At 39.5% G+C, this 22,775-nt stretch overlaps 1 protein-coding gene and 1 long non-coding RNA gene across 8 annotated transcripts in view; one reads left to right on the forward strand and one right to left on the reverse strand.

The window, feature by feature from the left end:
- The window catches only part of Cut (homeobox protein, cut), a 138,606-nt gene extending 117,166 nt beyond the window's left edge, over positions 1-21,440 (reverse strand). For 4 of the 5 annotated variants that reach the window (XM_083080183.1, XM_083080185.1, XM_083080184.1 and 1 more), the window contains exons 1-2: positions 20,984-21,440; positions 12,327-13,964 (exon numbers count right to left, since the gene is read on the reverse strand). In XM_083080183.1, coding sequence (XP_082936309.1) covers positions 12,327-12,425 — 99 coding nt within the window. In that variant the 5' untranslated portion in view covers positions 12,426-13,964; positions 20,984-21,440. Of the gene's footprint in view, positions 1-12,326; positions 13,965-20,873 lie in introns of all 5 variants that reach the window. The other variant, XM_083080182.1, reaches the window with a different exon arrangement.
- LOC145960609 (uncharacterized) overlaps positions 1-22,775 on the forward strand; it is a 546,781-nt gene that overhangs the window by 48,209 nt on the left and 475,797 nt on the right. The gene's annotated exons all lie outside the window — the stretch shown is intronic.

Consider the following 22,775-nt stretch of genomic DNA (forward strand, 5'->3'; position numbering starts at 1 on the left):
TGCTTGCCCATAAATTCGTTCCATCATTGCGTCGACCACACAAGTCAATGGTATCTTTCCAGAACGCACATTAGAGCCCGTCTCTATTGCTCGTTATATATATTCATTCTTATTACTAGTATAATGCAAATTATGTGATACGTATAATATATTTCTAATGAATGTATATTATTGCCTAGTTACTCGCGGATGCTGTATGGTATAAAATAAAATGAAAATCACCGAGACGGTTCATTTAACGAATAGGTAATTACGTTCTTATAAATCATCTGAAAATAGAGACCGTACGTCAATTAGTAACATTCAATCTGAAAGATTATCTCTTTTATATATTCGTAAACTCGGTTAACGTAGATATAACACTCTGCATATTTTATTCATTTTTGATTGCGCTATCGAATATAGCTTAATATGAAAAGTCGATTGCGAATATTTATTTATCAATTGCTGTGACAATTTTGTGGAGAATAAATCGACCGTATGTGCGTATCGAACAGCTGTCGTTGGCGCTATCAGGTCCGAGAGGAAAGCTGGGTGTTTGCCCGCGACCAACTTCCGGTTGCTTATCAAACGCTCTTCCGTTCGACCATTCGTTTTGGGTATTCAATTGACAACCCGCAATTGCGCATTCCACGAGGTCCAGTTATTTTATACGATTTATCGCAGCCCAATAAATGCCTAATATTACAAAAGTAATTTTCTCGGAATCTTAAATACACTTTACTCAATGTAATGATTTTCTAAAATGAAGAATTTGATTTTTAAAGTAAAAAATAAGAAAAAGAATATGTGCAAAATGATCGTTGCTCATGCAATTCGTTTTGCGCTTAAGGCAAAAGAAATCGCCAATCTAAAATAGGCAAATGGCTTACATTGTACGTTGATTAGCTTGCAGATATACGTGACGGATGGTTAATCGAATGTGTGAATATTCATTTAGCTCGGCGACGTAATACCTATGTAATATACAACTATTCATAGATTAACGATTTTCAATATTTACTTGATTAGCAGCTAATAAGGAAGTTCCTTATCACTTTCCTAATAAATTTTCTAAATGGAGTCACAGGTGCATCGCACGTCATAGGGTATATGATTAATTAATTAATAACAGAGCGGATCGTTCAATGAACACGGCGTCATATACATTAATTAAACGTAATCGCGGGAAAAATAAAATATAGAGTAATATACCATGTTCCTTCGGCTAATTATATACTATTTAGAAAAATGAATTAAGGGTTAAGGGCGTACGAGTGAAATGAGATGGAAATGTGGCACGTAACAAGTTTGCTTGTACGTTTCGCGAGCGCTTGTATTCGTCTGTTATGGCAATCTGGCGTAAATTATGTTTCCCAGGTAATTGCCCGCTCGCTGAACTCTTCGAGTTAGCGACAAGCACTTTGCTTTCTCTCTCTCTCCCTCTTTCTTCCCTCCTCTCGATCGTCTTATCCATTATCTTTCTCCCTCGCATCTAACCGTTCGCTCGCGTCCACTCTTCGCACGTCTAATAATCATGTAAAGCAGCCCCGGTTATCTATCCGCAATAATTGCACATTGTCGAATGCAAATTCATGTGTGCATCGCGCGCCTGCGTCAGTAAGCAGACAATGTAAAGGCGTGCAAGAACGCAGACGTGGTGCCTCCCTCCTGCGACGCCCTCCGTCGTCGTTACCATCGTGACGTCGACGTCGGGAAGAAGGAATAAGACGTCGGGTGTTTTTCGGTGATCCATAAATTCCGCGCGCGTAAATAAACCGCCGATGTTAGTCGCCGTTCCTCTCCGCGTAGACCTCTGTCGCTCATCGATCGTTTGATCCATTAAATCTCGAATTAGCTCTCTTCCCTTTTTTTTATCACGCGATTATTCCTTTTCGTTCAAGCAATACTTGACTTAACAAAAAAATAAGATTAATTTTAAAATTATAAGAAAATTACATTAAAATTATATTATAATAAATGAAAAATATATATAATAAAAATAAAAAAATATAATAGAAAAAACTCGGAAGATGCGAGAGATTCTAAATTGTTATTTTTCTTGTAACGCGAGTAATGTTTAACAAATATTATATAGAGATGAGATATTATAATTATAATATTAAAATAAAAAAATTGATAGTTACAAATACACGGATTATTTGCGCGTTTAAGTATATCGATTCAAAGTCTCATCCTATGCGTAGATTGTTGTTAGAATATCAAATGAGACGTGGTGCGAAAATTTTTGCGAGGCGCGAAATCGAATCCGCCAAGTAAATTAGCCCAGGCGCAATGATCGCGCAGTTATTGCTCCCTTAAATCAGACGCGGCCGAATACGAGATACGTTTGCGGCCAAAGTTTATTTAGCCTCGCTTTATGGCTCACTCCGAATTCACTTAAGCCCGAATCGCTGCAGGAATCGCCGCGATGTCGTCCCATGCGATTCGGAATTTTGGAACCGCTCCAAGCGACCTTTGAATAGTTTTCGGAAGCGGCGAGGAGCAGGAGAAAGGAGAAACAGAGAAAAGGGATAAAAAAGAGCAAAGAGGGAGGTAGAGAGAGAGAGAGAAATCATCGTAAATCGGAAATTTCTCTCCGTCACGTGAAAAAAAATTTATGATAACGATAAACTTTCGTTGATTATTCAGACGAATATCGGTATAAATTCGAAAAAAGATTTAAAAATATTAAAAAATATATTACGATAATGACAAATTAAGAAATTAGATGAGATTTGTAATTTTTTACAAAAATTGTCACAAAGAGAATTTATAATAAAAGTAAAATAAAATTATTATCGCAATTTATTCCATATTATTAATGCAAAGAAATCATTAGTATGATCAAACATTGTGCCGCCACGTTTCCAGACGCATTGAATCTTGCTCATCTCGTTTTATTCGACACTGTCTTATTCTCGTTTCGCTATTCTGGATACTCCGTCCCTGCTCTCGTAGCAATTCTTTCGACGCCGGAGGTCCCGAATGCAAAGCACAATAGCGACTGGCATTCGAAGCTGTCTGTACGCTTATTCGGAGCATCCTCACGGGCAAGAGCTTATTTTGTTGAGAGAAGAAACGAGTAGCGACTACGATTAATCTGCATTCGCGACGGCGCGTACCAATTCACGCGAATGTTCTTTTGAATCTATAGCCGTGTAGCTAAAAACACATTCTCGGAATTACATCTTATTTTACAGATATCGGAGACAGTTTCTTTCATGTAAAATTTTGATCGTCGAAAATATTACATTTTCCAAGATATATAATAAACTAATGAGTGTGTGTAACATGTAATAAAATTAATTAACGCGACGTTAAGAGAGCACAAGATTCGATTCTCGGAATTCAGAGGGTTTGCCAAATATTTCTGCTATCGTGTACAGGTCTCACGAGTCTCTCTCACGAAGGTTCGTAGTTCGCGACCCGCATATGTCCCGCCGAGGTATGCACCTCGCGTGCCTGGCGCATCTGTTGCACACGCGACGCAGCAACTCGCGATACACGCGTTCGATGTTACGCGTACAGGGTGATCCATTCTAACAATACATTCTAACCGATGACTCATATTCTAGCTTCTCCAAGTAATTATCAGAAAAATGACTCTGTCATCTCAAGCATAAAATTGACGTGTTTGACACGTGAAGCTGCAGGTTAAGTCACAGAGACCCGGTATTTTCGGCATCGTGTCAAAATTCTTCTCTAAGATAAAACTTGGAAATTTTTAATATATAAATAAATCGTCAAAAGCGTTATAATAAGAAGGAAAATATAATAGATATAATTTAATATATAATTTAATAGATAAGTAAATCGTCAAAAGCGTTATAATAAGAAGGAAAATATTTTAATTGAAAATTTATCTTTGGATAAAAAATGATTTTGTTGGAATACGCGCAGGTAAGACTCGTACAGGTAGTTCGCGAAATGAACAGCTGACTGACATGAGAGAGCGTCTACAGTAGCAATTTGCAATTACTATCTAGCTATTATTTGACCGCGTACGTGCCCTCAATATTGAACTACAACTAAGCTTTAGGGGTTTATAGTTTCGGCGCAGTCCAGTTCAGGGACCGTGCGCATCCCAGAGACCTCTTTGGATCTCGATCGAGGAAATGCGCGCAAGGAAGTGCATCATGCAAGTCGTGGGACGGGAGTTTGGGTCACGAGTTATAGTAGGTCGTGTCACGGTAATTAAGAGGTATCGTAGCCGATTATAGTCGAATCGTTGATGGAGAGGGGATGATACGTTATCTGCGTGTAATGTGAAGCGCGCGGATTGTAAAAATACGCTCTTAGATTTCACAGGGAAGTATATCTTATAATGTATTCTATGAATCTTGTTTATGTGCTAGAACGGTCAACGTTTATTTGACGTAAGACAGCTTAGCAAATATTTGCTCGGACCTCAAGACGAGATTGCATCGATGATTCGCGTAATAGCATACACTTATACATTTTAAAGTATCGAGAGAGAAAGTATCGTAGAAGAGCTTCTTATTCTGCGCACTCTCTTTCCAAAATTTCGGCTTTAAACTTTGTAAAATAAATCGAAAATGAATATGAAATGTTTATTAAATAATTTTGTATTTATAATTATATATAATAGTTTAATCATAATTTTTCTTTTTTAATTAAATAAGGCAATTAAGGCATTCTTAAGAACCGATGACCCGTGAAGCGAGCGCTTGTGCTCACTTTCACCTGCAGTCAATTGACAGATAACCAGACGTTTGCAAGTCTTGCGGGAGAAAAATACTAATTCTAAAATAATGATCGCTTCTGCTTTTACCGTTTGTATTTGAAAAGTAGAACGCAAATGTGCGATCGTAGAATACTTGAAAATATTTTGAAAGAATTAATAAAATATCTAACATACGGTAAGATTAATATAAATTTAAATAGTAAAACCGCGTCTCTCTCTCTCTCGACATCTGTCTTAATATTATAATAGATATTTTATACAATAAACGGGAAAGAGCAGTACGTTTTAATTTACCGCACAACGCGATTATCGCGGGCGAAAATATATCATGCGGCAATAAATGTACACAGTTATCGGCATGGTGTAAAATCTTTTCATATTGCACGCGGCATGTATACGAGCGCATTGTCTCGTCCATCATCTCGGCAATCGAATAAACTATCGACGGGAAAATAATTTAACGCCAATACTGCCTACGTGAGTCGTTATCGCGCGATACTCCCTCGCGTGGCATTTCACCCGGTAGTTAGTGGGCTGCGAGTATCTCTCTCTCTCTCTCTCTCTCTCCCTTTCTCTCTCTCTTTCTCGCGATGCGTGTATTTGGATATTTTTAGAGTGTGGGTGAATCACTGTTTGGCCGAGGCAGCCAAGCTCACAAGCCCCGACTCCTAGCTCCGACAGTTAAATCACCGATTTCAGAAATAACGACCGCGCGAAATTAATAATGCCCCTCGGTACCACACTCTCCCTGGTCGTTTCCCTTCTTCGCGGCAGTTGTTCAGCTGGTCGCAAGTAACCTTTGTTATTTTATTATTGCCTGCTTTTTGTCGCTAAATGTTGTGTATCGTTAATCGAAACCGCCGCGTCCCGTTTCTTCCGATGAGATCTTCGTTCTCTAGGCTTCCTAGTCATCGTAAATACGAAATTCACATGTCTGCATTCGAATAATTTTATCCGGCGACTTGTATTTCTATTCTCGATACGAGATTGCTATCGCTATCTTTCTAGTCATCAACGTTCCGTTGCCAAAATAGTCATATCGCGGAAGAAGGGAAACTATCGATAACGAAATTAATTCTCTTTTCTTTTACCTTTACACTCAATCACTAGCTGTCCTCATACAGCACATGACATAACACTGTTTATCTTTACGTGAAATCTTGATAACAATACTTCAATTCCACGCAGTGTCTCTCATTACCGATGCATAGTTTTTCGAAGAATCGAAAAGGAACGGTGGTCTTGTCGAAGGAGCGCACGCACGCTCTTGCGTCTACGTGTCGTTCATTATACATTTTAATAAGGCAAGGAGGCAAAAATGTATGTACGCGACTGCGCACCTGCGCTTGCTTATAGTTAGCGTGCAACCGGCCACGTTGCTTACTAGCAGCTCGTAAAACGGGCGAACCTCAGTCTGGTACGTGAGTCTAGACCAAGCCTGGACTAGACCAACGAGACGGCGCATCTCCGAAATAAGCCCCTGTATTCTATTTCGAGATCGACAGGCTGCGCGATACAGAACCTTGATATCGGTATGACACGCACTAATGATTCCTTCGTCAACTTCTCACTTTCTCTCTCTCTCTCTATTTCTCTCGAAATAGAGATATCTTGTCCCGTTTTTTGTGTCACTGTGTGTCATTGCATTCTCTTTATATAGGCGTTGGTATATTTAAAATCTCGTTGAATTTTTTTCACGTTTGATTCGTATTTGATTAGATGAATTTTAAAGAAATTTGATATAATGGCTCATATAAAATTCTCGCTTCTTGCCAAATATCGATTATTTTTAAGAATTTAACATTTTATCGAGAATTTAATTTTGGACCATCTGGCGTATAAAGAAATACTAAAGTCTTTCATAATAAGTTAAATAATTAAATGTAGCATTAAATATAGCACATATGTAGAATATAAATTTGGATATTTTTACATCAGCATATTTAAGGATTAAAAATATTGCCAGGCTGACAGCATATAATAAAAATATTATATTGCATGTATATAATCAATAATATATAAAGTTAATAAGTGATAAACTAAATGTTTTATTTTATAAGATGATTTGAATATGATGCTTGTATTTTTTCTAATTCACGATTAACCCTGGAAAATATAGATAAATAAATAAATCGAGTCCGTTAAACGTAATTAATATTCAAGTTTATAACAGGACCGCGCTCTGTTAATCTTCGCTGTTTTAATTTCTTTTTAATTAATATCCAATTACTATAATTAATTTTTAACGAGTGACGATAATCCGCACTAATGATATTGCACGTCGTAAATCCAAAATACATTACATTGCGCTCAAGCCTACAAGCAACATAAAACATTCATCCGTAATTTACAGTTCGCATTCGCAATACGCATATGCAATATATCGCATTTTGTGTCTAATAATTTCGATGGAATATTTTTCGTTGTTACATTTCAACAAGATTCGAATATCTGAAACGGTGGGTGTTTCTATAAAATTAATTAATCGTAAGAGAACCATAATTTAAGAAAAAAATTTACTTTCTTATTGGACGATATAAATTGTGTACGAAACTCTACGTATCCAATATTCCATTTCAGATGCATCAATATGCTTAGTCCTCTATTAATCTCTATCACGCAATTTCGTGTTTCTATTTGCCGAGTTCTACAGCGATGCTAGGAACTAGAAGTGGAAAAGAGGGGTGCTCTAGGAGAAATTTTTTTCGTCCTTTGACATCGGCTCGTGCAACTCAGCCTCCCTCTCTCTCTCTTCCTCTCATTCACTCGCGCCGCGCATCAACCTCTTTCCGTCTCCTCGCGCTCGCTCTCGCTCCGCGAGATCTCTCCTTCCCGCTCACGTCCGCGTGACTCACGTCGTGGCGCACGACGCACCTCGATAAGTGTTGCCGCCTCTCGGGGATTTCGGGAACCTCGTCGGAGATTCCCCTACCGCGGGGTCGCGAAACGTGCCCGACGGTGGGGATGCGACGTCGCGGCAGTGGGGAACCATCACAGAGGGAGGACGGAGAGAGGGCTAGCTACGGCAAAACTTTTGTCCATTCACGGCCGGCACGCTCCTAATTGGGAGTACGCTCCGAGGTCTCGTTCCACGCGCACGGATGCTGCGTGAACGCGCTGCGGACCGAACCGGAACTGATACTTAGATAGGAATTTGTATTTCTCTTTTCCTTCCACGCACGCTCGGGATCAACACTCGATCGAGCGCGAATCACTCATTTAGCGAATCTACGCCGGGTGCCGGTGGTGCTTCAATCGAAATTATTTTCCTCGGGAAATTATATTTTCCTCGACAGAAATGTCATCGAGTCGCACGCGTGCGCGTGCCGTAAATAAATTTGATAAAGATATAAAGGTTAATAAAAATTAAATTTATTAAACGCCAAATGCAGACTCGTGTATGCGAAAACTTGTTCTGTGAAAAAACGCGCGTCCTCTTTTTCTATCTATCTCTGTCTCTCTGTAGTACTCTACAAATATACTATTTGTCAGCATTCATGCATGCTTATCTAAAAGGAAGTTATACATTCGCTAACATACACATTCACATATGTCGATGCAATTTCCGTTCGGTGAGCAGAAAGTTTGATCACTAGAACTCTGAATTGGCGTATTGTTTTTTTTTCAATCACGGTCTTGAGAGTTGCCATTTCGTTTCCAAATTGCAGACATTGTTACAATGATTTTTTACAGATTTTTTTTTTATAACGCAGGAGATGGATTTTGTGTTCGACGACCTAATTTTGCGAAATATTACACGACCAGCTCGACTGTCATACAAAAATTATTTGCCATATATTAATTCGAAGTTTGCACGATGTGAAATTTGGCTACAATTTATTGACGCTATGCTATTAGTATTCGTATTTGAAATCGATAAACATCATCAAAATAATCCATAGAAACATTAAATTTTTATGGACAGCACTTTTATGTTCTTTTATTTTCTCGAATAATAAGCAATGAAACATCAGCGTCAAAAGTCAATATGATCATGTCGAGAAATGTACTATGCTAACGAGCTGAGAGACTCATTCGATTGTCGTCGATACCGCGCGTCAGAAAATTGCGCTGCAATCTTCTGCACGTCGCCAGACGGAGCAATGTACTTTATTCCATATACGCATATTGCCATCTGGATGCTTTATATAATTAATTTACAACGTAGTACATTACTCGAACTTGTCAAGAACAGCCTAACTCGCGAATAAATAATCCGTACTAAAATATTAATTTTTATTTTTATTATAGTCATATTTTATTATAATCATATTTGTATTTTTTGTCATTAATCATGGCTTCTAATTTAATATCTTAAGTGGCAAATTGCTTTATTTATTGTTAGTTTAGAAACTGCGAATTAAAAGTACAAATTCACATTTGCCATCATGTCACAACGAGAGGAATTAATTTGCTTCCATAGTTTACACTTGGACTATGTTTTTGTACATTATATTTATTCATAGACAAAATGTACCATGCGATATATAAATTATCCTAAAGTAATTATAACAAGCTAAAATATATTTGAAAAATCCACTCGATGCATAAGAAATATTATTTTCAATTAATTCAAATTTACAATTCCGAAACACATCTTAAAAGACGTGTATCCCGATTATATTTTTTTTCAATAATAAAATACAAAACTGGAATATTTTATCGGGGACGTCATATTTAAAACATATTTAAAACATAACGAGAACTCTACCCAACGAAACTTCCGTTTTCCCAGGTTAGGGATGCCTATGTCATTAACTCGTAGCCTAATCAATAGACATAATTATGAAACTATGCGCCATTAATAGTCCCGTGCCGCGCGGGTCATAATCTCGTGGTGAAGGACGGTGCGGCACTAGTTCGCGCGTTATTAAACGGGTGTATTTTATAGGAAACCGGTAGTTGGGTAATAATGAACGAGGGTTGCCAACGTTCGATTATGATCCCTTAACATTATTATATGCTAAAAGAGAATAACTGATAAAATGAACCGTGTTTCGCTTTCTAAACAATATTAAGCCAATCAGGATGTTAAAACTTCATAAAGTTTAAATATATGAGTTTTAATACGCGGATAATAATTTATTAACTTACTATATTTTATAACGTTATTTTTCTAAATATGTTATATACAAAATTATGTATAAATATACAAGTAAAATAGAGAAAAATGAGATGACGAAAGAAACATGTGCAAGCGTTTATATTTTTTTATAAGAAACCTAATATATAAAAATAACGCTTTGTAGCAAATAATGTAGAAAATTTTTTTCCGCAGAAAATAAATCTGAGATGACAAAACAATTATCGAAATATTCGATAAAATATCGAACTTATTCCGGAACTCATCGTTCATTCACATCTGTCTGATTTCTCCCCTTTTTTCGTCCCGCGGTTGACTTGCCGCTAATCAAAGGATACGACGAACGTTTGCATTTCCTGCGTCCAGTCATTAACATCGGCACGTTTCGGTGGGGCTTTATCGTTTATCAGCGAGCGACAACCTCCTTCTAGGTCGGCCACTTTGCCACAAGTCGGCCGCGCCATCCCCAAATCGCTAAACTATCCTCCAAACACCAAGTACCGCACTAGGGAAACTTCGACGTTAGCCACCCTCACACCTTCGACCTTTGACCCTAGATTCGGCCAAGTGGCCGAGAATCTGACCAACGAGCAATTACATGCCGAGGTGCCGAAAGATTTTGCGGTGGAAGATTTAGCATCAACGGACAGCTAGAAATTATTTACGGAGCTAACCGACGAGCGATTCTATTTTCGAGATACCCAAGACTCACCGCTCGATAGTGACGTTTGACAAAACGCTTCAAACGTACAAATTATCTTAATGAGCGAGCGACTTATAAATCATGGCGAGCGGCATAGTGACAACCGTACATTCGTTACAACTACAGGCACGTTAAATTCTTTTTAATTTCCCCCGATTTTGCCTTCGCGAAATGGCAAGTGTGGTATTTTTTTTTTACTAATAATCAACGATACGAATAGTTCCAATGATACAGCAAACGACCGATCTTAATGGATATCACTTGCGAGAGTTATTTATCAATACTGACGGCGATGATTTAATTTTTCCTTATTAACTGTATTCAATGTACGTACCAATTCGTTCAACGGTTATCGAAACGAAGGATTTTATATGATACTCGCGAGATACACTCCCAAACAGCACATTATAATTAAACCGTTTCGATATTTCGCTTGTCAATTATATCTGGATACTTTCTCTAAGAACCGCACTGTCAGTGATGTGACAGATGAAACGTTTTTATTTATCGGCAAGTAAATTTCGCGAAAATCTGACGTAGAATTAGTCGACAGTTTTAGCAAAATCAGATATATAATGATGACTAATAAAACACGAGTATATACAATTTTGAGATAGATACGAAAAACGAGAGATTCTAAATATTAATGGTTTTAGAGACATACTTGGCTTTATTCCTCTTCAAATTTAATTTAGTAAATAAAATATGATACATTTTATATTAATGTTGAATAGATATTAAAATATAATTTTCAAATTTGACGATTTAAAACTTTCTATATTCGGATAATATTCTCGTTTGGTATTGTCTGAAATAATATTTGTAATATGTTATACTTTCCTCTGTCCTTTCGATAAAAAAATTTATGGAACTTGTTAAACTCAATGAAATTTATTCATTTAATAGATAATTATACCTAACAGCAATAATTATAATACGTAGGCGAATTTAATCTTAATTAGCAGTTGTATTACATATACTTTGAGTCACAATTGTCATCAATAAGAAATGTGACAATTAGCATTCTACGTGTCTTATCAGAGTTTCTCTTATATCTCCTATATATTTAATATCTCACAATAATTTTACAAGTGTATATAAATAATTGACACATTATATATTCATACAATTTAAATTACAAATGTCAAGACTGCAGCGGCATCAGCAAAGTAACGATTCCGAAATATCGCGGCGATATTTATAACGCGGTATCGGTGTGCATTTAAATTGAAAACGCGCGAGGCTTTGCTGGAAAATGTGTGTATTTTCCTTTCGAATTACGTAGAGCGGCCTGTAACATCGCGTAAATACTGGCGGCGTATCGAATGACTGTGTTACCCGCATCGAGTAGATTTTCTGATTTAAGCGTTCCTACTAGCAGCGAACGCGTGACACGGTCGAACCCTCCGGCAACCCTCCGGGATTATCTCACCCCACGCCAACGCCGAACGGCCCATTTCCGGATATATACGCAGAGCGAACGCACACTAGTATAACGCTCTCTCTCTCTCTCTTTCTCTATTTCGAAACGTAAAATACACCCAATCGTGATCACTTTGCTCTTCTCGTGTGACCGAAAATACTCCTCTACCCGCACTAATTTTCGTCACCAAAACAAAGCGCGCGCACTCTCCTACATGTCATGTAAAAAGACTCTTCTTATTTTCTCTATATTTTCGCACTGATCACCGAAATTCTCTCACCGGTAAAGTTCAGATCGCGAAGATCGCGGTATCGGTCGAATTTCATTCCGACGAGCGACGCGGGAAGGATTAATCCTACCACCGTTTGCACCAAACTCCCCGCGCGAATTACACGATACGTGGGTGAAATATATATCGTCGTACACTTACCTGTTGCCAGAAGTGGGCGAGGGTGAACAAGGGCTCCTTCTTGTAGAGCCATTCCATGGTCGTTATATTCCGCGAGTTGGCCTCCGCGGAGGCCTGCATGCTGGCCAATGCCGCCGAGTTTAGACCCGCTAGTAAGGGCTGCTGGAGCGCCGCAGTCACGACGGAGGTGTTGCTACCGGCTACCAGATTGGCGTGGTACACGGTCGCGGTCGGCGCATCCTCCGAACCACCAGTAGCCAGTAGTTGGGCCCCGATCGGCGCTGAAGGCCCCTGGAGCCCCAGTGACGAAGCCACTTTGACGGCTTCGAGCTTCTCCGGCAGGCGCGAAACTGCTCTTCCTCGTTTGCCGCCTCCGCCGCCGCCTCCGCCGCCGCGTCCGGGATTGCCAGTCGCGCTCGGGGAACACGTTTTAGGCGGCGGTTCCGTCGGTACCGTCTCTCACCGACAGTCGACGGCGTAGCGCGAAGCGTGTCACGCGTCCACTTAGCGGTTCACACTCTCGTGTTATTGCCTGGCGATCAGCATCGCCGGACTGACGCTCTTTCGCGGCGGCGTGCATTCGATCCCGACGAGGTTCACCCTTTCCAAAATTCTCGACGGCGTCGTCGTACGTTTCACGAGCGTTTCATTGAACTGTCACTCACAGAGTATATATCCTATCTATCTTTTAGTCTAAATGGAATCTGTCGATCGATTCGTCTATGATCTATCGATCTGTGGTCCGAGCCGATCATCTGGATTAACATGTAGCGCGTCGCGATTCGTCGGGAATCAAACAACTAGAACACAACGACACTAGGAATTCTGACGGTAGTTTTTCTCGCTCTCTCTCTCTCTCTCTCTCTCTCTCTCTCTTCTCTCTCTCTCACGTTTGTCGAAAACGTGCTCGGTACCACGGCATCATCACCACTGTTTCGCCCAATGTCTCGATCTCCCTCGATCGACGGATCGTGATGATCCGTATCATTCGTCACCGTGTCATTAGTCACTACTATTGAAGGATCGCGGTGTTCCTGGACCAGGCCATCCGCGAACTCGTCACGATCGCGAAGAGTCTTTCACAGACAATGATTCGCCGATATTAATGCCGAGCTCTCGTCGTTGTCGTCCACGTAGCGATGACGCGAGCGGATCTCAACGCGCTGCCGCATCACACGGCACGAAACAGATGAAATGTTTACTCACTCGCACCAACGAGGACCCAGTTCTTCGCGACACTCGCGCACAGTCGACGACACAAAAAAACAATCACGACGATACGGAGTCTCCTCCAGTCACGAGGAATATCACTCGGAGATTCGGAACACTTTGGTGACACTTGAAGCAACACTCGATTGATACGCCACGCGATTCCGGAATCTGTTTTTCCTCGTAATCCGTTCTGCGGCAGAGTCTCTCGAACCTCATCGATATCGATCTGGCAGCGAGCTCGATGTCGCGTCCGATACGTCTTCTCCTATCGAAAGGCCAGATGATAAGAGACGGCTGCGTTTTTTCCGTATCCTCCCTCTTTCCTCGTTTCGTGATTCCACTGGCGTACCCGAACCGTTGCGAACCCTTTAGTTCGCTATCGTTCGGATGACCTCAAGAAGAGAGAACGAGACCCGTCCTAGCAGGCTCCTAACCTGAAACTAAGAGCTATCGGACGACCGATGTAATGCCTGGAGGAGGCGCGGAACAAATAGTGGGGAACAGGCGGAGTCTGCGGCACATAGTGAGGGTAGACCAACCCCCCACGCGACCAATCTCGGACTCTGCGAGCTACCCTACTACGCTCACGCGCCGTCTGATCTCGGTAAGGATACCGCGCTAGTAGGGATAAGCCGCGGGACGGAGTGGGAAGCCGCGGAAAGAAACGGAGGCTAGCTAGGTGGTCCCTACCAGAGCGGATCTCATATTTTCCCCCAACCGCCCTTTTCCAACCCCTGCCGATCGCTAGTTCCCTTCTTCGTTCCTTCCTCTTTTTCTTCTGATTTTCCATCCTTTCCATCCGATCTATCCCCCTTTTGTTCCATCTATCGGTCTGTTCCATTTTTTTTAATTTTTTATCTTCTCCCTCTATCTCTCTCTATTTTTTTGCCTTCTTACTCTCAAGTCCACGAAAATTCATCATCTTGACAATACAAATAAGTATATTCTTTGTTAAAAAAAAGTACCCAGATTACACAAGCATGTGGCGATCTTTCATCAGATGCCAATGATATTTCTATTAATGATTCGATTGGCTAAAGTTGAAAATTACTCGTATTAAGAATAATCAGAGTAAATTGTCTAAAAACAAATCGAACGTTCCATTATGAAATAAACCTGATTAAATTTTATCAAATGGATCCGATAGGATATTTTTTTGAAGCTTTTCTTAATTGTGACTGAAGAAGAGTACTAGACGATGCATGAGGAAAAAGACAGTTGGAGCATTGTAGAAACAGTAAAATTAAGTAGACATTTGTAAATGACAGTTGTCTATAGAAACTTTTAAATAGTTGCAAGTAATAAAAAAACTTTTAAATAGTTACAATAGAAAATATTTTTAATTAAAAATCAAAACTAAATTAATTTCTTTTAAGATTGTTTTTTATTAAATTTGATACTCTTTAAAAAATAAAAATTATGGAAAAAATCATTATCAGAAAAGTAAAACTGTTTAAATTGTCATTTACGCAAGAATAAAAATTACAGGCTAAAGACTCCTTCCGCGAAGTTTATCCACCACCTTCACAATTTCTTTTTTTATATCTAAAATTACTTCAAAAAAAGCGGACAAGTTTTCTTTCTAATTCATGAACTGAATTTAGTTGATGTTGAAACCAAAGCTTGACCAATACAGATATTATATTTCAATTAATCATTCATTTATTAATTATCTATTATTAAGGATTTAATCCAATGTTTACTGTTTTAATAGTTCAGTCCATGAGATAGGCGAGAGATTTCTCAATAAATCCTTTAATTTGTGAAATTCTTATTCAAACAAACTATACCTTCCCCCCTTTTTCTCTTTCTCTACGCGATTCTAACTTATACTTTTCAACTAAAAAAAATAAACTTTATGTCAGAGATGAAATATTTTTCTATAAAAAATTTATTTACGAACTTTGCTGATTATAGGTGTCTCATAAGAAAGGAGAAGAGAGAAACAGTATTGAGCAGTTTATACGAGAATTGTTTTTTGTCGCGGTGTTATAGGTTTGACTTATGCGTCGTAAATAAAAAAATAGGCTAAGGGCACACGCGTGCAGATAATAGCCCACTGAAGGGGTTAGCCGGTACAACCCGCCTTTTACCGCGGTAAACCCACTTCGCACCAGTTAACTTAGCTGGTATCGAACTCGGTGCACGTACGAGCACACGTAACGTTCATTTTCATACTGATTGTCCTGACTTTCGACTGCGTGAAAAATTAATTGTCGCAATTCGGCTAAATGAATTCATTTCTGAATCGAGATTTCAGATGGCGTAGAAAAGGTCTTACAATATCACATTTGCACAAATGACACATGTGTAAAAATTTTTTGCAATTCTAAAAATCGAAAGGTATCAAGTATAATTAACGCGCATAATTTGCTCATGTTAATGTGTCTTGAGAAAATATTATTATATTATTATTAATTTAGACAGATTGTTAATTTGTAGCATGATACATTATATTCATGCAAATAAATCATTTTTGTTATTTCTTTTATTGCAATATAAATTACGATAACACATTGAAATTTCTTCATTAATAATATAATCAATCATTAATATTAATTTCTGAAAACTAATTTTTATGATGCGTTATTAGAAGTTGTCAGCGATACTAACATAAATTAATAAAAAAATTAAGAACATTTGATTGAAATGTGATATCAAGTATATGTGAAATCTACTCTCTCTTTCGGCACGCTGTCATTAGAATACTGACTGGATACTTGTTGCTCGATTAACAGAACGTAAAGTTGCAGCGTGACGATCGATTTTGTATAGTTAAGTATTCCACGTTAATTCACAGCACTATCAACAGTTTGGGATTGGTTTCTATGGCTGTTGGTTTAGGGAATTTCAGCTAGTTGTTATTAATGTGACAGCGTCTGCTTTTGTATTTTGCAACAGATACCATTCGTCTCGAACGTATTCTCGAACGGTGCAAGCGAGTTAAGCGATAATCGAAAATCGTTGCGGCACGAAAAGGAGAGAATATTGTACATAATTATTAATGAGGAGAAATCTATGTATATTTTTATCGTATTTGATCGATATTAAACGAGACATAAAGCTTATCAAATTATTATATTTAGTAAAGTCATTCTTAATAATTATCAATAGTAAGTCATTAATATGCCTCTGTGTTAATTCTCAAGCAAAAAATGTTTCGAAATCACTTTTAGAATTCAAACGCATTTCACAACAGAGGCAATGAGAATGATTCGTGCGCGCGGAAATTTCATAAACTTCTAATTTTCGAGAGATCAGTGTGTGATGATGCGCGATTATGTCAGTTTGCGCACTCGCCAGACTAACATGCGAAATTTATCAGCCGCGACTCCATTACGAAAATACTACACGACTGCCATACTTGTCAGCGCGTACTTTACGATCACCCGGTATAGTTTGCGGGGATTAGTTTGTCAACGCCGGCCGGCGTGCGCGACGTGCGTGTGTATATCTGCATGTACGCATGCATATGTGTGTCGCGAGCCAAGTTAGCAATTGTCGCGTCTTACCGTCTTCGATATTTAGAAATATAACGCGTTGTTCACACTTGGATATATTGTTGGCAGAGCCGGTGGTCCGAACAAACGTCAAGTTATGCGATGCTCGTTCCACCAACGACGAGAGAACGTGGACTTAAGTTTTAAATAGAATAAAGATACTCTGAATATAGAATTAAAGCGATCTCGCGTAGAAATTAACTTTGGAGCGAAAGTTTGAGAGTTTTGACGTTGCATCACGTGTGCATATCAAGATTTCTACAGATTTAGCTTCTGCTATTATTGCGGTAATATTTATGACATAATTGTGTGTGTATGTGTGTGATGTGCAGCAATTCTTATACAATGAATATTTGGAAGAAAAAAAGAATATAATTTTTGCAAATCTGAAATTTCCATTTATAGAGAAAAAATAGAAAAGAGAATTTTTCTTATGTTTATGAATTATTTTTTTTTCATCGATACAAATGGTTTAATTTTAAAAAAGTACTCTACTAAATTGATAGATGCAAGAGACAATTTGCATATCGTGGAAATTTGAATATTTTAAATAATGTAGCAGTGTGTTCTAAAAAAAGTACGATATATAGAAAATGTTTTTTAATGAAATAATATTTTATCTAATTATAATGCTGAAAAGATATGAACATTAAGTTTGCCAGATAATTAGAATTACAATCGAGATGGTTATTTTTGATCGAAAACGAGCAGATAAATTTGACTGACATTTGGTTGTTGAGCATTTAATGAAGTAACATGAACTTCAGTGACACATTCTGAACAGTCTATCGCTTTTAGTCTATTATTCGATAAGTTCTTTAAAATAGCTTTTGTATTGGAGAATTATATTACGTTATTACAATAATTAATATTAAAACGGGATATATGTCAGATATGTCAAATATTTGTCAGAGAAAGTACTAAATTTAAATAGGATAGAAATATTTTTTTGTGAAATTTTATGTCGACTTTCCGCGTAATAATATAATAATATTACTAATCGAAAATATAGCGGTGATTTAAAATAGTAAAATATCAAAACACGCATCACGAAAGGAGGAAAGCGATGTATAACGAATACTTATTATTTCTTTGCTGATTTGTACGCGCGGTATCTCTGCATTTTTTTGAAAAATCGTGCGTTAAAGGGAAATCGGATGGTCGTTTACATTTACGATAAAGATAAAATTAAAGTCGAAAGTATTCGACCGCGTGTGGACGCTCGGCGATTGGCCAAAAGCATGAATACACCCTCGCGTTTTGCAATGCCGTTGAGACAATTTTACTGCTCGTATATACACGGTATGGCCGGTCGGTTCTCGTAATAGTACGACAAGTTAATGCGTCGTCTGATATGCGACGTGCTGCCCGGATTTCGATGTACCGTGGAATAACTCACTTGCGACAAATCATTTCGAGTTTAAATTACATATTTCCCAGACGTGTGCCCGTAGCAGCGCGGGTTTATTTCGCATTTACATCGTCCATCGATGAGAACAAAAACCGAATTTCTCGGCCATTTTCCGCGTCGCCGCTGCATCGCTTAAGCGGTTTCTCGATTGTGTTTCGCTTTATGCAAATTACCACTGTCGTCCGTCACGAATTTTTACACATGTCGCACGAAAAATGCATATTCGCCAAGAGTGGATGTTTTTAAAATTCGTTGTCTTTCTTTAAAAATATTAAGCATCGAATATACCGAGTGCAAATACATTCGAGAAACTAACTAATTACACTTATTAAACTAATTGACGATTTCTATAACCGAACACGGGTAAAATTTGTCTTGTCCGAAAGATTGATTTACGCTGTATTAAAGCGAGAAAAAATCGATGACAAAATAAATTGCTCAAATTGTTGAAAAGGTCAATGATACTAAAAATTTTCCTACGAGGAAGAAAGAGAAATAAATTCGACATCATCGGATCGGAGCCACTTATTGAGGTGACTCGAATGAAACCCTTAAGAATTTGAAACGCTCGTTTAATCGGAGGGATTTCTTTTACCTTGTCACCGGGAACCACATCTACGACATCGCGCACGAACGGAACGGCCCGAACAAAAAGTCGCCGACTGCCGGTTGTCGAAAACGGAACCGCGAGAGACGTCGTGCTTCACGGTCGTCTTGGAATTTCGCTGCTCGCAGCAGAGAGACTCACTTTCTTCCAACGGTCACACGCTACTCAATATACCAGTCGACGATAAAGTCCCTTCCGCCGCCCTGTCCCCGCCATTGGTCTTCGTGGGGCAACGCGATTCTCTTCGAAGACTCCCCGGCGATTGTAACAATATCTTTTGCGCGGAGGCACACGAAGGATGCGCGACGAACGAACGAGAGAATCGTAAGTTCAAGAGCCGCGCTCAGGGACGTCGTCGCGCGACACGCTCGCGGTAGAAACGACATGAGACTTAACCGTTTGTATGACAGTAAGCAAAATCTTTTTTATACCGGATAAGAGCGAGATACGGTACGGTAAAGAACGAACTCGATCCGGTATACGCGATGATTATTCTTCGAGACAAGGTTCGCGCACGAATATCTCTCGTATGGAAAAATGACGTTTCTCGAAAATACATCGCGCTGTCATTCGCAACGACTCGCGACATTCGCGTAAGACGTCGAAGAAGCGCAGCTGACGACGGAGAAGATCGATCGTAATTAAATAGTCCTTTGGTCCCACTTTTTTCACGTAACGCCGCACCTAGTTTCTCGCGAATTTCTTCGAGACACGTTTCTTTGCTCAGACTGCCAGTTTACCCGGCGATTTTTGGGAAAATCTCTCGCACTAATGATGATCTCTCGTCAACGATCGCGAGAGTTTCGCGAACACACTTGACGCCAGTTTCTGCGCGTTGAAACGCAAATGAAGTTTACGATCTCACACTCGAGACGTTAAGGTTTACGTGTTTGCCGATCTGAAACTCGCGCGAATTATAATAGTCAGCTAAGTGCTATCAACCGGGTCTCGAGTTCTCCGACAGAGAGCCACTCGAATCGCGTTTCTCACTCTCCTCACCGAGCCGTAAGGCAAGTTGGTTGACCGCTTGAGATAAAGGTACGTAATGCGCCCGAGACGATCAGGAATCCGTCCGATGGTCACGTTCATGTTGGTCCCGTTTCGACTTTCAGATAATTCTAAAGAATGCCTGCATATGTGTGACATATTCGCGGAGATGCGATTCTTCGAGAAAAAAAATTCCATGAAAGTAGCGATTGAAAAATTTTTATCGCAACATCTCTTCAATGTTCAAGGAACTTTTTTTTTAAGATATTACTATTGCACTTTTCATATAATGCTTTGTCAAGTCTATTTATAAAAGTCTAAAGATAATATCGCGAGAGTGATAAAATAATTTTAAAAGAAAATTAATTATCAAATTTTTATATATTTCTCTCTCCCTCTTTTATCCCTTCTCTAATTCAAAAATGACAGACAAATATATAAAATATTTGTAATAATATTGCTAAAACTAATGCGGAAATAATATTGAAATATTTATAATTAAATAATTTTTTAATTATAATAAAATAAAATAATTTTTGGTTCCGATATGCATCAATGAAAATATCAAAAGAATATTTTGGTATTTTAGTTTTGTCACACACAAACACAATTTATGTTATAACATTAAAAATTTTAAAGAGAAAATTTTTACATTTTATGATTATTTGATGATTGCAATTTCGAATTAAGATATCGAAATGAAACGATCATGCGTTTCATTTTATTGCAATTTATATATCTCTCTTCTAACTCTCTCTTCTCCTATCTTTTATATATTTCTTTATATAATAATTATTTAAAATGTATCGTGACCATCGATAAAAAAAAAATATAAAAGATATTGCCCCTACATGCCAATCACCCGCGTCAACTTGGATTTTCACGAAATCTCTCGAGAGAAAACTTTGTCACAGTTGCAGATCATCACAAATACACAATCACAATCGCCGGTGACAATCACCTGGTGCAACACAGTTCTCTCCGCTGCTCCTCGCAGTTACTCTTCGGCGTCGTCTTCCCCGATCGGAAACGTGTCCCTCGATCCTCGCAGCTCGTCCATGGACTCGGACGTTGAAGAAAAAAAAAAAAAAAGGCGAGACTCCGCACACGAAGCGGATGAAAAAAAAATGAACTCGTAGTCAGAACGGTCGTAGGAAGCGCCTCCTTTACTCGCGCGAGTGTCCTCGAGAGTACGCGAAATGGAAGAGTGGAGGAGAGAGGGGGAGGGAGGAGAGGGAGGGGAGGAGGCGGCGAGAAGTGCACCTTACACCGAAGCACTTGCGTGCACTCGCCCGATGATGCACGGTGCGTGAAAGCGTCGTGTGTCGGCTCCTCTGTTTCGATCCACGCACTCCGCGCGCCTCGTGTGCGTGTGCGATGATCCTACTGGGCCTGTGTTCTGGCCGAGACTAACTCGAGCGCTCGGTGCCTGCAGCCCTCGCAGTCATCCCTCCGGCCACGCACTTTTCCACCCCGGCGAAAGAATTGTCCGCCTCGCGTCGAGCGGCGCATCCGCCGCGCACCATCGGTCCGTCGACGCGCTCCGTCGACGAGCGTCGTCGACGTCCCGCGGACGATCTCCCGAGCGTTGGACCGTCGTCGACGTGCCCCGCGGGTGGACGCAGGGTGGACGATACCGGGTACGCGAACGCATCGGGGTCGGACAAGACTTAATCGGCTCGGGAGCGGGAGATTGCCTCGGCGCCGGCCGTACGGTGGCGCCGCGCAACGCGAAACGCCGGAAACCAGCCTGCTGGAACGCGAGGGTGGTTACCCCCACCAAAGCGCCGGCCACCCCTTCCATCCACGGCCACGAGGACACGGACCGCACAACGCCGAGGGACGGTTCACTATATCAGGTATCGGAAATATCGGTGACTTCAACGGGCTGATCGGAAAGAAGGGTTGTGCTACGCTCTCTCGAAGATGCGCACTTTCAATTGATAGGGTGATCTGATTTTTGTGACGATAGGAGAACGTACGGCTGGAGATGTCGGATTCTAATTACCAATTGAATGTTTTATTATAATTTTTTTATCGATGTCAAATTTATGCTCTTGTAGAAATTGGATTTATTACTCTTTTCTTTATTGCGCGGAAATATTATTTTTTAATATATTGCTCTTGAAATGCAAGGTTTCATAATTAAGAATCATACTTAAATTTATGAGAAGGTGTATAAATTAAGGATACATCGTTATCTTTCCATAATTTTTGTTTTAATCTTTAAAAAATGATATTTAAGATTATTAATGAGTTCAAGAAGGCTTTGAAACGAGTTTAAAAGTGAATTATAAAATATTAAGTTGACGAGATCATAATATACATGTTATTTCAAAATAGAAAGTTTTTATATCTCGAGATATTAATCCCAAGTTCGCAAGAAGAGATGTATATGCAATCCGGGTAGACAGGTCGAAAAAAATAAGAAAAACTGATAGTTTGGCTCTCGGGTCTTCTTTCCGATCGTATCGAGAGTCGAAGCACAGGGGCGACAGGGTGGGAAAAGGGGTGCATGAGCATGCGCTCGGAAGGGGTGATCTTAGGCGCAGGTTCTGAACCCCTCGCTGCCCCCACCGCCGTCTCTTCTGGACGATCACACAGCTCGACGTTTTTCCACCCTTATCTTTACTCGCTTCTCATCCTCACCCGAAAGTCTGTATATGCACTTTCGCAACTCGTATTGTAGCGGCATTCGTCGCGTCAATACAAGATTGCTGTTAACTTTTCGCGTTTTCTCACAGAGATTCTTA

Source organism: Camponotus vicinus, unplaced genomic scaffold (genome assembly GCF_025532165.1).
Source record: "Camponotus vicinus isolate PSW18456_S1 unplaced genomic scaffold, iyCamVici1.0 SCAF_10, whole genome shotgun sequence".
Lineage (NCBI taxonomy): Eukaryota > Metazoa > Arthropoda > Insecta > Hymenoptera > Formicidae > Camponotus > Camponotus vicinus.